This window comes from Felis catus, chromosome A2 (assembly GCF_018350175.1).
Source record: "Felis catus isolate Fca126 chromosome A2, F.catus_Fca126_mat1.0, whole genome shotgun sequence".
NCBI classification, from domain to species: domain Eukaryota; kingdom Metazoa; phylum Chordata; class Mammalia; order Carnivora; family Felidae; genus Felis; species Felis catus.
In genome coordinates this window covers 7,711,721-7,726,687 of record NC_058369.1, presented here as the reverse complement: position 1 = coordinate 7,726,687, position 14,967 = coordinate 7,711,721, and the positions used below count along the sequence as shown (strand labels likewise).

Here is a 14,967-nt window from a genome sequence, read left to right as displayed (position 1 = left end):
AACGGGCGCATTATATATAAGTCGGCTCTTATTACTGTGCTGGGCCTGCTGCGGAACAGACTTCGGACGCTCCCCTCTCCCCTAACCGCCTGCCTCCCTCTTCCAGAAGAGAGGGCCCCCCTTCCTAGGCTGGAAGGGCCAAGACTGTATCTGCCGCGGATGCATCGGAGGTTGGCTTCCAAAGGGAACCTTCCCACCCCATCCCCGAAGCTGAGAGTGGGCCCCGAGCCTATGGGCGAGACCAGGCGGCTGCAGCCCCAGTGTCTGCCAAGATCAGCATCTGGAAAGTTTCTCTGCAGTTGGGGCCCCTTCCCCCAGCGCTGTGGTGATGACGAGAAGCTTGGGACCTGTCTCAGACACTTCTCTTCATGAAGTTCCTCCTGCCAAAAGCCGAGAGCTGGGGGCTGGGGAGGACAGTGGAGGCCCAGGGAGGCTGGAGGGATCAAGGAGAAGAATGTTCCGCATCTCACCAGCGATGGGATGTGGTCCAGAGCGGTAAGCGAGTGGTAAGCACTGCCCTTCTGTTTCCACCCACTGGGGCAGGGATGGGGGCCACTGCCTCGGAGCCAGGGCGGGGACGCAGGATGAGCAAGAGGGCAAATCCCACCACTGCTGCTTTGGCTCCGTCATCTTTAAAATGGGGAGATGAGGAAAAGGCAAAATTATGAAGGCAGTAAATGGAAGAGTTTGCCGGGAGTTAGTGGGGAGGGGGGCACGAGGAGGCCGAGCACAGAGGATTCTTAGGGCAGTGAAACTACTCTGTGCGACACTGTAACGGTGGCTACATTCACTATGCGTTCGTCTGGACCCAAGAGCGGACGCCAGTGTAAAAAAACCATGGACCCTGGATGACCCGTTGTGACAAATGGGCCACTCCGGTGGGCATATGCAAGAGGGAAGGCTGTACCTGTGTGGGGGCAGGAGATATATGGGAAGTCTCTGTACTTTCCCCTCAGTTTTGCTGTGAACTTAAAACTATTCTAAAAACTAAGGTTTATAGGGGCGCCTGGGTGGCTCAGTCGGTTGAGCGTCCGACCTGGGCTCAGGTCATGATCTCGCAGCTCGTGAGTTTGAGCCCCGCGTCCGGCTCTGTGCTGACAGCTCGGAGCCTGGAGCCTGGAGCCTGGAGCCTGGAGCCTGGAGCCTGGAGCCTGCTTCTGTGTCTCCTTCTCTCTGCCCCTAACCCACTCACATTCTGTCTCTGTCTCTCTCAAAAATAAATAAAGATTAAAAAAAAAAAAACCTTTAAAAATAAGGTCTATTAAAAACAGTGGGATGATCGGAAGAATAATACCACCTTGCTGGAGGCGTGACGATTCGAAGCGTCGCGCCCAGCGCGGTGGTCTGTGTTGCGGGGAGCGTTAGCCATTATTGTCAGGGGCCCTGTAATTAGTGGAGGCTGGTCCAAGCTTCTTCCTTCTCTTCTCTTCCCCTGCCTGGGAGCTCCCCAAGAAAAGGAGGCCCCATTTCGCTCATTCCTCATCCTCCCCCCTTCTCTCATTCAGGGGCCCCCTAGGCAGGGCTCCGCTTTCCCCTTGACCTCTCAGACCATCAGGAAGTCTAGGCTTACAGTGCTTCCCAGTTCTCTTTCCAAAGCCATTCCCTCAGCTGACCGGCAAGACCTTGAGTTGACCCAGAAGCGGGAGGTGGGGGGTGAGGGGGAGGCGGAAATTGTCTGTTGGTGTATCTGCGTGTCCCTAGGGACATCACCTTTGTCTAGGAGCCATGATCCCCTTACAGACAGCCGGATATGTCTGTGGCCTTGATATTCCCGCCCACTGCAGGTCCCTTGGGGAGGTGTGGCAAAGTGCTGAGCCAGCCGGGGCAAGTGGGGGGGGGGCACTTCCTCCCCAGCCTTCAGGTCCCCACAGGGCTGAGATTTCCGCTCTGATAGCTCCCTGGTGAGGAGAGGACCCAGTTTTCTTTGTGTTTTGTACCCCGTGGGTTGAACACCTGGTTTCTAGAGGTTGTGCGAGCAACACGCAATACACATCACTCGGCAGGGGTTTCAGTGAGGTTTTGCTGAGGTCTGATGGCACCCCAAGATCTGGCCTGGCAGTGACTGGACGCCGAAAATGAGCTCAGGAAAAGGAGCAGTCATTTTCTGAGTTCTCTTATCTCCCCATCAAAGCCCTGCCACCTTTGTTAGAACTGTCTGGTTTGCCTCCTCCGTCAGACTGTCAGGTTTAGAAACCAACAACGGGGCATAGCCAGAGCTAGTACTGAGGATTCTATGAATATATATGCTGCATACATATACATATACACATACATATACATAGCATAATATATTGATTTTTTCTTTAAAAAAAAACTTCTGTTTATGTATTTTTGAGAGACAGAGAGACAGAGACAGACAGAGACAGAGTGCAAGCTGGGGAGGGGCAGAGAAAGAGGGAGACACAGAATCCGAAGCAGGTTCCAGGCTCTGAGCTGTCAGCACAGAGCCGGACGTGGAGCTCAGACTCACAAACCGTGAGATCACGACCTGAGCCGAAGTCAGACGCTTAACCGATTGAGCCACCCAGGCGTCCCTTCTTTTTTCTTTTTTTAAGTCACCTGTATGCCCAACGTGGGGCTTGAACCCAGGACCCTGAGTTCAAGAGTCTCATGCTCTACCAACTGAGCCAGCCAGGTGCCCCAACGTATTGCTTCGTAATGCTCATTTCTTTATTAATAAGTTAAATATATTGTTCTTTTTAAAAAGTTTATTATTAATATAAATTTATTTAATAGCAAGATGTTGAATAATATCAGTATGTTTATTTGTCATGTTATTACTTATGTTATTGGAAATATTTATTTATTTTTCTTACAAGAACAATTTTATGACTAGAAGTCTGGTGACTTGTCACCTATTTGATTTTTCATGCCCTTGCCAATTTTTTTAAGTTTATTTATTCATTTTGAGAGAGAGAGCACAAGCAGGGGAGGGGCAGAGACAGAGAGAGAGAGAGAGAGAGAGAGAGAGAGAGAGAGAGAGAGAGAGAATCCCAAGCAGGCTCCATGTTGTCGGCATGGAACCCAACTCGGGGCTCAATCCCACAAAATGTGAGATCATGACCTGAACCGAAATCAAGAGTCGGATGCTCAACCGAGTGAACCACCCAGGTGCCCCTCAATTTTTTAAATTGGTACCATGAACTAAAAATTTCAAACAGTCCCCCAAGGGTACACCATAAAAATCTGGCCCCTCTCACCTGTTCCCCTGCCCCCAGCTCCCTGCCCTGAGGGTAACCGCTGTGACCAGTGTCTTGTGCCTTCTCCGGGAGGTGGCCCGTGGGCCCGCAGGCAAATGTGTGTTATTTATACAGCCCTTATAAATACACCTGGACGTGCAGGCCTACAATGCAAACTGATTTACATTGTGGTTTTTTTCAACTTAATACGTTGAAGACAGTTTCAGATCAAGACTCCTCCATTTTTACTTTATAATAGGCAGAAATGGATCAATTTTAATTTCCTTTTTTGTTGCTTTGCTTTTCAACACTTTTTATGAAGTATAACATACATACAGAAGAGTGTACCAAACCTCTTCTTCTATTGGTTGCATTGTCTGCGTATCAAGCAGCCTTAATTATTTTTTTAATGTTTGTTTGTTTGTTTGTTTGTTTGTTTGTTTTGAGGTGGGGGAAGGGGCAGAGATAGAGGGAAAGAGAATCCCAAGCACGGGGCTCCATGTCACGACAGTGAATCATGACCTGAGCAGAAATCAAGAGTCAGATGCTTAACCGACTGAGCCACCTAGGCGTCCGCCCCCCTGTTAATTTTAATTTCAGCTTTCTTGAGGTATCATTGACATATAAAACTGTGAGATATGTAAATTGTACATCATGTTGATTTGATATATGTATACCTTCCAAAAGGATTCATTCACAGCTAGTTGGGGTGCCTGGGTGGCTCACTCGGTTGAGTGCCCAACTTCGCTCAGGTCATGATCTCACCGTCTGTGAGTTCGAGCCCCACATTGGGCTCTCTGGTGACAGCTCAGAGCCTGGAGCTGCTTCGGATTCTGTGTCTCCCTCTCTCTCTGCCCCTCCCTCACTTGTGCGCCCCCCCCCCCCGTCTATCTCTCAAAAATAAATAAACCTTAAAATTTTTTTTAATTAAAAAAAAGGATTCACAGCTAGTTAACTGACACATTGATCATCTCACATACTTATTTTGTGTGTGTGCGAGAACATTTAAGTTCTACTCTCTTCGCAAATTTCAACTGTACATTACAGCGTTAGCAAGCAGAGCCCCCACATTTTACATTAGATCCTCAGACCTTGTTCATCGTACAGCTGCAAACTTGTGCCCTTTTACTAATCTCCCCCTTTTACCTCCCCACCCCAGCCCCTGGCAACCACCACTTTCCTACTTTCTGTTTCTTTGAGTTTGACCTTGTTTTGTTTTGTTTAGATTCCATATATAAGTGATATGAAGCAGTTTTATCTTTTTCTCCTTGGTTTATTTCACTTTGTGTAATCTCTCCAGGTTCATCCATGCTGTCGAAAATGGCAGGATTTTCTTCTTTCTCATGGCTGAATAAAATTCCATTTATATATATATTATAATATATATGTTATATATAAAATAAAATATGTTATATAAAATATTATATAAACATGTTATATTATAATATATATGTTATATATATAAAATTCCACCATATATATTTCCACTATATATTTCTACATATATATATTTCATATATATATATAATATGTATATCACATTTTCTTTTTTTTAATTTATTTTTTTTTAATGTTTATTTATTTTTGAGACAGAGAGAGACAGAGCATGAACAGGGGAGGGCAGAGAGAGAGGGAGACACAGAATCCGAAGCAGGCTCCAGGCTCTGAGCTGTCAGCACAGAGCCCGACACGGGGCTCGAACCCACGAACTGTGAGATCATGACCTGAGCTGAAGTCGGAAGCTCAACCGGCTGAGCCATCCAGGTGCCCCTCTTTTCTTTTCTTTTTTTTTTAAGTTTATTTATTTTTAGAAAGAGGGGGAATTTAGAAAGAGGGGGAACCCCAAGCAGGCTCTGCATCGTCAGCACAGAGCCTGACTATGGGGCTCGAACTCATGAAATGTATGATCGTGACCTGAGCCGAAATCAAGGGCCTGTCGCTTGGGACGCCTGGCTGGCTCAGTCGGTTGTGTTGGGTCAGACTTTGGTTCAGGCCATGATCTCAAGGCTCGTGGGTTGGAGTCCCTCTTCCAGCTCTGTGCTGACAGCTCAGAGCCTGGAGCCTGCTTCAGATTCAGTGTCTCCCTCTCTCTCTGCCTCTCCCCGATCATTCTCTCCCTCCCTCTCTCTTTCTCAGACATAAACATTAAAAAATTGTTTTCAATTAAAAAAAAAAAAAAAAGTCTGTCGCTTAACTGACTCAGCCACCCAGGCACCCCCTACCACATTTTCTTTATCAGTTCCTCCACTGATGAACATTTAGGTTGCTTACATATCTTGGCTGTTGTGAATAATGCTGCAAGGAACACAGGAGTGCAGATATCCTTCTTTGTCATTTTGCACTTCAACATTCTTTACTGAAGTATGATATACACACAGAAAGTGCCCTGAACCTTTCCTTCTTATTGCACTATGTCTCCAGCAGTCTTTTTTTTTTTTTAATTTTTTTTTCAACGTTTATTTATTTTTGGGACAGAGAGAGACAGAGCATGAACAGGGGAGGGGCAGAGAGAGAGGGAGACACAGAATCGGAAACAGGCTCCAGGCTCCGAGCCATCAGCCCAGAGCCTGACGTGGGGCTCGAACTCACGGACCGCGAGATCGTGACCTGGTTGAAGTCGGACGCTTAACCGACTGCGCCACCCAGGCGCCCCTCCAGCAGTCTTTTTTTAAAAAAATTATTATTTATTTTTCAGAGAGAGAGAGAGAGAGAGAGAGAGAGAGAGAGCGCCTGTGTGCAAGCAGAGGAAGGGCAGAGAGAGAGAGAATCCCAAGTAGGCTCGGCCTTGTCAGTGCAGTGCGCAGCTGGAGGTGGGATTTGTCCTCACCAACCCTGAGATCATGATCTGAGCCAAAATCAAGAGCTGGACACTAAGCTGACTGAGCCACCCAGGCACCCCTATAGCAGTCAATTATTATTGGCATCGGACACATGTGCACGTTAAAAAAAAAAAAATCAAAAGGTACGAGAGAGTTCATAGAATGAAAGCAGCCTCCTTCCCGTGCCCTATCCCTATCTTTCACTTCCTCTCCCAGGAAATTCACCAGTTTCTTCTGCCTGCAATAGTCTGGATATTCTGAGCACAGGTTGTGGAACATCAGCTCCGGGGAGTTTTGTCTGGTTTGTCCCTGATACATCTCCAGCCTTTTAGAACAGTATCTGGCACATACCAGCCAAATGCTTAATGTTATCTGGTAAATAAACATATAGGAAGGTTGTATACACATTTTCACAAATAGTAGCCTCCTACAAGGCTGTCTCTTGCACCTGAACATAAGCTCCAGGAAGGCGAGCACTCTGATGAATCTGGGCCTGCCTCGCTGGTTGACCACAGCAAGGGCAGAGGTAGGGTAGATAGGCTGGTGGGTGCTCTGAGTTTTCTAGGAGTCTTATCTGAATTCTGAGGTCTTATCAAGGCGAAACTAATCCTGTCTTTGCGCCAGGGCGTGGCACATAGTAGGAACTTGACCATTTGTTGTGGGAACTCAGAGTAGGCGCATAATGCCTATTTGCTGCATCGACACAAAGGTGCTTCAGTGGCTCCTTGTTGCGTAAAGGGGATCTCATGCTCTCCTCCAATTCCAAGGTCCCAAGGAACGGACCAAGAGTATATCTGCAATCAAAGAGTTGTTTCAGGTTGAAGCCACCTGGCCAGGAGAGACGTGACATCACGGAGTCGTGTGACGTCATACGCCGGCAGGTTCTCACGAGTGGGGGCTGGGAGGGGCATGGCGAGAGGTGGGGGAGGCGAACAAAGGGACCCCGCGCGCCTCCCCCGCCGTCCCCAGCGCGCGCCCGGGCCCGACCGACCACATCTGGAATTCATTTAGCCGCCGCCGGAAAGGGGAGGAGAGGAGGGCGGGGCGAGTGGGGGGCCGAGGCGGTGTCTCTCCCGCCCCCCTCCGTCCCAGGTCCCCAGCCCCGGGACGCAGCCCCAGCCCGGCAGGCAGCCCCAGCCCCTGCCGATGCCGTCCCGGGGACGCAGACGCCGAAGCCCCTCCGGCCAGAGCAGGGACCCGGCCTGCCCAGCCAGGTGAGTGCGGGGCGAGGGGAAAGCAGAAAAGACGGGGCCCGGGGCCCGGGAGTCGCAGGGTCGGAGCTGGGGGGGGCCAGGCGAGGGGTTGGGGGCGCACCCGGGCGCGCACGCGCCGCCCGTGCTCCTGCTGCACGGAGGGAGTGGTCACTGTGAACCTTCTCCACGACTCCGGGCCGCCCCTACAGCCTCCGCCGCGAACCCCCAGACTGAGCTCCCCGCCTTCCTCGGCGGCAGGAAGTTGGCGCTGAACAGAAGGCGGAATCCGAGGGCTTTCGGCCGGACACTGGAAGGCAGAACCAAGGGGTTCGGGGAGTGCGTATGGGGGGAGGGGGGAGGGCCCTCCTCCTGGCTGACTCCGGCCGGGCGAGAGCGAAAGGTGCAACGCGCCGGCGAGCCTCCAAGCCGAGGGGCGGAGTCCCCAGGGAGGGCAGTCTGCCCCACCGCCTGCAGGTCGGCCTCGGTGCCTCAGTTTCCCCGAGTAGTCCGTCTTCTTCAGTCACCCCGAGGGGGCGTGGCTTTGTTCTGGAAGGAATGGGAACGTGACTGCGTGGCTCCGGCGCCTCATCTTTCTCCTGGGGCCCAGGGATGGGGCGACGGTGCGAACGCGCGTGGCGCGGACCCCGCGTGGTCCCGGGCCCAGCAGATTGTCGGAACCTCGCCCCCTCCTCCGGCACGAGTTGACTCACCCGGGGATTTCCATACCCTCCCCGACTCTGCCCTAGTCAGAGACAACGGGCGCCACGCGCTGAGCCCACGGTCCCCCCGCGTTGGCGCCACGGCGGTTCGGTATTTGCCGTGTGGCTGCAGCTGGGGTCACCCCTCCTCCCCGCGCCTAAGCCCTCCGGGAATACCGAGACGAAGCTCCTTGGGGAGTGGGGGGGAGAGGCGTTCCCCACCCCCACGGGAGATGTAGGGATTCCTCGCGTGTGGCTGTCGCGGGAGAGGAGGCGCGGCCCCGGCGGGAGCGAGTGTAGATACCGCGCATTCCACCGCCAGATAAGGAGGCCAGACTGCAGCCCGAGGGCGGGGGCGGGTCCTGTCGCTGTCTCCACGGAGACGCGCTGGGCTTCGCCTAGTCTGGGGGCTGCCAGCGACCAGAGGCGTCTCCAGCCTTTGCTGTTGTTTGAGACTCAGCTGAGTTTAGGTGCCTCTATCCTCGGGGGCCCACGGGGCTTTGTTCATTTGTTCATCCATCCATCCATTCATTCATCCATCCATCCATTCATTCATCCATCCATCCATCCTTCTGTGTGGCACGTTTCGTGAGCACCTTCTGTATGCCAAGCATCATGCCACAGGGGCTGAAAACGGACTTGGTCGCTGGCCTCCAACACTCGTGCTCTACCGTGCAAGCCAGACAGAAAACAAGAGATACAATAATAATATCCGAAAATGGCAAGTTGTGTGAAGATAAAGCAAGATGCTGCAATAGAAGGGCCCTGGGGAAAGTGGCTATAGTAGACTGACGGTCTGAGGCGACCCCCCCCCCCCCAGCCAGTGACCTTGAAACTGAAACCTGAAAGAGGAGACAGTCATTCAAGGATTGGCGGGGATGGCACCCAGGAGGCCACTGTGGTTGGAGTTGGGTGGCCCTGCGGGAGAGTGGGAGGAGGCTAGATGGACAGGGGCCAGGCCATTTGGGGCAATGGGGAGCCATAGAAGAATATGGAAGTTGGGAGTGACACCCTGTACTGGAGTTGTAAATTAGATAGCTCCCCCTGGCTGCTGCATGGAGAATGGCAGTGTAGGGTGGGCCTGACTGCAGAAGGGAAACCAAAAGAAAAGGTGGGGGCTCTGCCCCAGGGCAAGTGGCATGGGATCAGTGAGTGACAGTAGAACTGTAAGCTGCCTCCGTGGAACTTGGAGGAGGGACTCCTGGAAGCCTCTGAGGCTTCCTCTCTGTCTTTCCTCTTTTCTAATCTCCCCCTGAACAGTCTTGGTCTCTCTTCCCTTCCCTCCAGACTCTGTCACTTGTCCCTCTCATTCCATTTCAGGCCTGGCCATTCCCAGGTTCTGAGCCCAGAGATCCCCTGGGAGGAAGTTAGGGCTGCCTTGGAGAAGGTGAGCAGGAGACAGGCCCTGTATTTAGCCAGCCGGGTCTGGGAGCCAGACACAGGGAGGGGAAACAGCCAAGGCCTGTATCTGCCTAGGGCTGACTCTCCTGTCAGTCCCAACCTCCAGGCTCTGCTTCCTCTTTCTGGAAAGCATGGACCTGCTTTAAGCTCTCTCTGTCTTCAGCAAAGTCCTAGTGGGGAAGATGAGAAGAGGAAGGCAGTGTGAGCCTCCGTTTCCCCTTCTCTGACTAGAGGAGCTACCCCTCCTTCTGAGGATGCCCTGATAGTCTCCTGGGGCTGCAGACAGTGAGTGTGCAGACTACCAATCTTCCCCCCAGGGAAGAAGACAGACTTTTTGGTCAGTCTCTGGGATGTGAGGAGTGAACCCAATTCTCAATTCTCCAGGAAGCATCCATAAATCTTCCTCTTGGCTGCCAGAGAGGGTTGGTGGCCCCATGTGTGGGAGGGGTGGAGGGGGTGGCCATGGGACACACCCTGGGCTTCTTGCCCACCAGCAAGGGTGTTTCCCAGGCCTGCAACGGGCCCTTGATTCTCAATCACGAACCCTAGGAGGGGCCCAGTAGGCCAGGGCAGCCTGGGGGCGTCTGGTTGTCGTGACCCTGCGGTTCACACTCTCCCCAGAGACATGTCCACAGCCTTAACTCTGTCTTCTGAAAGAAGCCGTTGGCCGGTGAAGGACTGCTCACTGGCGCTTCCCTTAGGGCGCCCCCAACTGGGCCAATCAAATGCCGAGGACGGGAAGCTCTGGCCAATTGGCGAATCGCTCAATGCCCTGGGATTGAAAACAAGCCAGTCAGGGCGCCGGCTGTTTCTGCCCCGAAGGTCGGTCCAGTAAGGCCGAGGCCAGGGCCAAGTTAGCTCCCGGCCGGCTGCAGCCTGCATCGGGCAGAGGGCATCGGGGCGTCCAGGGCCCGGTCCGTCAGGGGAACAAGGGGCCTCTGTGTGGCGATCTGGGCGGGGCGGCAGTCTCCGGGGATGCGCACAAGCCCTTCTCTGTTTCCAAACTAGGACGGATGCCCCTTTACCCAGGGGGAGCAGCTGCCTCTGTCAGGCCCGGGGCCAGGACGCCCCCTCCGAGGACTGAGATGGCTGAGTGACCCCGGAAGCCCCCCATAGTTCCCAGGCTCACTAGGAACCGGCCTAACCAGCCTTTTTCTGGAACGGTACTCCTGGAGCGCACGTGGTCCTTGCCCGGCATGTTTCCAGGGACCCAGGGCGGGCTCTTCCTGCGCCCTCCCCCATCAGCTAAAGGCTGGAGCTTCTTCCTGGCTCCCCTCCTTAAAGACAGACACAGCACCAGCTCCTCTGAGACACCCCCCCCCCCGCCCCCACCGCCAGCAAGCTGGGAGGAGGCCATGATGTTGGCTTCTCATCCTCTGCCCACGCTTCTTCCCGCCCCCTCCCCCCATGGATCAGTTTTCTTTGAGAAGGGGGTGACTCAGGCTTTCATGGAAATAAATGCCGGTCCCCCCCTTCCCCTGAGCCCCCTCCCCGCAGGGCTGCACGCCCCCTCCTCGGCTCACATGACTTGAGCGTTGCAGCAGCTGCCTGGTCCTCCCAGCCAGGACCTCCCAGACTGGTCTCCTGTGGCTCCCCCATCCCATCCCCCCCTCCCAGCCTTTCCCACACCGGATGTGACTGGGGAGTGAGGACTCCACCCTGTTTGTTCCAGGGGCCTCACATCTGGATTTCATCCTGGCTGGGGATGGGGTGGGGGGGGGGGTGTGCCAGTGCCCTGCTTACCCCGCTGGGACCCTCTGCAGGGCAGGGCTAAATGGTGCTGATGAGAACAGGATATTGGGAGTCTGGCCTGTAGCTCAGTCTCCATCCCTTCCTAAAAGATTGGATGGAGGGCACCTAAGGGAGCTAATATATTAGCTAATATTTATTGAGTGCTTGCTATGTGCTAGGGGTGCTTCATGTACCATTCGACAGGATTTTCCCATTACCCCTATGAAGCGGGCTTTCTTCTCCCCATTGCACAGATGAGGACGTTGGGGCTGAGAGGCCGGGCATTCGGTGACTTGCCCGAGGTCCCACAGCAGGTCCGGTGGAGTGCGGTTCCACCCTGGATTGCCTCCAAGGTCTTTGTCCTTGAAGTTGCCATGACCTCTGAGATGCTTAAACCTCAGGCCGCCCTGGTGTCTCCCCAAGACCTTATCTTGGGAGCACCCATGGCCTCAAGGCTCAGACCCAGCCTGAAATCCAGGGCTGTGGGTGGTAATGAGCAGGGGACGGTGCTATTAGCGAGCATCTTGCTGACCCAGGTTGGCAGGCAGCATGAAGCCCCAGGCTCTAGTGTATTCTGGAAAGGAGACAAGCCCTCCCAGCCCTGCCCAAGGCTCACTTTCCGGGTGGGTGAGCGTGGGTTCTGGAAGTTCACTTTGTATTTGGGGGACTTTCTGCTCTTTTTGGAAGACAGTGCAGCCTAGAAGTTATAGAGGCTTTGGAGTGGGTCTCCGGCTCTGCCACTTGGAGACTTACTAGCTTTGAGACTTACGGGAAGTGAACCGACCTCTCTGGGTTTCCCACTGGTAAAGCAGGGACGATGGTAATCCTGACTTCATACGGCCACTCGGTGAGAAGTGAGGAAGCTGGGACTCACACCGCGTCCACCTGGAGTCAGAGCCCAGGGAGCGGCCACAACACTGACCTGTCTGTTGGTCTTTTCCCTCTGCAGCTCTGACAGCCCCATGGCCCTGGCTGGCCACTGAGCCCCACCATGGGCAGCCTGTACTCAGAGTACCTAAGCCCCAGCAAGGTCCTGGAACACTATAATTACACCAAGGAGACGCTGGACACTCAGGAGACCACCTCCCGCTGGGTGGCGTTGGTCATCATCGTCCTCATCTGCTTCACCATCGTGGTGGAGAACCTGATGGTGCTCATTGCTGTCGCTCGCAACAGCAAGTTCCACTCGGCCATGTACCTGTTCCTGGGCAACCTAGCCGCCTCGGACCTGCTGACAGGTGTGGCCTTTGTAGCCAATACCTTGCTCTCAGGCCCCGTCACGCTGGGGCTGACCCCTTTGGAGTGGTTTGCCCGAGAGGGCTCCGCCTTCATCACGCTTTCCGCCTCCGTCTTCAGCCTCCTGGCCATCGCCATCGAGCGGCACGTGGCCATCGCCAAGGTCAAGCTCTACGGCAGCGACAAGAGCTGCCGCATGCTGCTGCTCATCGTGGCCTCGTGGCTCATCTCGCTTGTTCTCGGAGGCCTGCCCATCCTGGGCTGGAACTGCCTGGGCCATCTCGAGGCCTGTTCCACCGTGCTGCCGCTTTATACCAAGCACTATGTGCTCTGCGTGGTGACCATCTTCTCCGTCATCTTACTGGCCATCGTCGCTCTGTACATCCGCATCTACTGCGTGGTCCGCTCCAGCCACGTCGACGTGACCGGCCCACAGACGCTGGCCCTGCTCAAGACGGTCACCATCGTGCTGGGTGTCTTCATCGTCTGCTGGCTGCCTGCCTTTAGCATCCTGCTCCTGGACTATGCCTGTCCCGTCCGGTCCTGCCCCGTCCTCTACAAGGCCCACTACTTCTTTGCCTTTGCCACCCTGAACTCGCTGCTCAACCCCGTCATCTACACGTGGCGCAGCCGGGACCTGCGGCGGGAGGTACTGCGGCCGCTGCAGTGCTGCCGGCGGGCGGCGGGCGTTCAAGGGCGGCGGGGCGGGACCCCGGGCCATCGCCTCCTGCCTCTCCGCAGCTCCAGCTCGCTAGAGAGGGGCACACACATGCCCACGTCGCCCACGTTTCTGGAGGGCAACACGATGGTCTGAGGGGCAAAGTGGGCCACGAGGCCATGGCAGAGGGCTCCGTGGAGAGACACCGGGTGACCTTGGACAGAGACGTGGGGTTGCCAAGCAAGATGCCCCCGCTCCACAGACCTGGGTGGTATTGAAAATACTTCACGCCAGGGCTGGCCGGCTGAGACACCAGCCAGTCGGATGGCAGAGCTGCAGGGTCAGAGGCTAGTGCAGTAACTGGTGTGGCCCCTTCAGAACTGGATCGTGGGGAGGACTGGGGGACCTGGAAGGGGCCTGGGTGACAGCAGGCAAGCACTCAGGGGGAGCTCAGGGCAGGAGCCACTTATAACCCCTTACAAGGGATTTCAACATTTCATGACCATCTGACCCTCTGCCCTGTACAGGGCTCCCCTCTCTGAATCTAGCCCCCTTGTCACCTCCTGGCAACCTTAGGCCACTTCCCCCAGAACCATTGCCCCCAGGGGCCGGAGGCCTCCTCCTTGACTGTCCTGGGTGGCCCCGGCTGACAGTTGCAAAGCCCAAATCCACAGCTTCCCCAAATGTCACCAGCTGCCACTTTGGCCTCTTCTTCTTTTCTCCTCTCTCTCTCCATGACATGCTGGGAAACCATGGGGTGGAGAGGGGGGGCTGGATGCCGTTCTCAGACCTCATCGGCCAATTGCACTATTTGGGGCACAGAGGAATCACCGAGGGCTGGAAAAACTGGTCTGGGGGAGCTGAGGAGCCTCCTGGTGGCTCCTGGTGGGCCTCCTGGTGGGAAAGGGTGGAACTTGAGAAAGTTCTAGGGGAACTGTTTGCACAGGATTCCCCCCCCCAAAAAAAAAAAGCAAAAACAACCACCCAGAGCTACTCCCACCTCCAGCCCAGCGGAGGTACTGGATCTCCTGGGGCGGGGCAACCTTGAACCCACTGTGCCTCCTTTCGAGTTGTCTCCTACGGAGGAGCACGGGGGTGGGCATGCCGAGGACATTTGTGGGATGCTCTCCCCTCACCTGCCCCAGAAGGACTTTACTAAATTCCATGGATAGATGGAAGGGACATTGCGGTACAAATGTATATTTATGTGTGTCTGTGTGCGTGTGTGGTATCTGTGACCCGCTCTCCCCACCATGTTCCCCCCGAATGGATGCTGTTGTCGTCTCGTGTCTATTTTGAAGCTGCCAAAGAGGGATCTGGCCCTGCACAGACCCCTTTGTAATTAATGGCTCATCTCCCCACTTGAGAGCTGGGGTACAGCTCTCCTCGGGGAAGGAAACCTCACGCCTCAAAGTGATTTCTCGTGAATGCAAAGGCTGGGGAGGGGGTCTTGGGGGGCAAGGAGCCAGTTGGGGGCTTGTCTCCCCTCGTACAGCTCCCCAGATGCCCCCCATGCCTGAGATCCAGGCCCAGGCCAATAAACGGTTCAATCTCTCATTCTGGTGGTGGTTGTCTTTTTAGGGCTAAGGCGGCACCCCACTAGCACCCCGTGGCTGGAGGGGGGATGGGATGGGGGGGGTGGCTGCCATCCAGGCCACTCCTACTTTGCCGGCTTTCCTATTCTGTGCCCCAACCCCTAACCCCACCCAAGCCAGGATTACAGTGGCTTCGGGTAAATGCTGACCTTTCCCTAAGGCATCTGTCTGGCCCCTCCCAGTGGTTAATTAGACTCCAGGCCTTCTTGCTTCCCTTTAAAGATAGCCTGGCGTGTTTAGGGAGGTCCCCTACTTCATCCCAAGTACATGTTCCTCCCTGAGGGATGGTCTTGGGGGACACGGGCCCAGATACCCTTCCAGGCCTCAGTATTCCCCAAAGGAACGGGTAACTTTTCATCAAGCACTTTCCAAGACGTGAATCCTCAGGAGGTGGGAGTTACTAGGCACGATCGTGGCGATGTGGGTTCAGAGAAGGTACGTGACCTGCTCAGGGTCA

The 14,967-nt window shown here is 54.7% G+C and overlaps 1 protein-coding gene and 1 non-coding gene across 4 annotated transcripts; one reads left to right on the top strand and one right to left on the bottom strand.

Annotated features, from left to right (window-relative positions):
• Positions 1 to 285: 285 nt before the first annotated feature.
• On the top strand, positions 286 to 14,472 carry S1PR2 (sphingosine-1-phosphate receptor 2). Of its 3 annotated transcripts, none has more exons than XM_045045369.1 (2): positions 286 to 506; positions 11,971 to 14,472. In XM_045045369.1, exon 2 carries the CDS (start codon positions 12,013 to 12,015, stop codon positions 13,069 to 13,071), a length of 1,059 nt encoding a protein of 352 aa, XP_044901304.1. In that variant the 5' UTR covers positions 286 to 506; positions 11,971 to 12,012; the 3' UTR covers positions 13,072 to 14,472. The 3 variants fall into 3 exon arrangements, with proteins under 3 accessions (XP_044901304.1, XP_023100935.1, XP_044901306.1); XM_023245167.2 differs by lacking the exon at positions 286 to 506 and adding an exon at positions 6,204 to 7,212; XM_045045371.1 differs by lacking the exon at positions 286 to 506 and adding an exon at positions 8,425 to 10,453.
• Positions 2,565 to 2,637, bottom strand: TRNAK-CUU. The gene has a single exon. It is a non-coding gene; the product is annotated as a tRNA-Lys (tRNA).
• Positions 14,473 to 14,967: the final 495 nt, after the last annotated feature.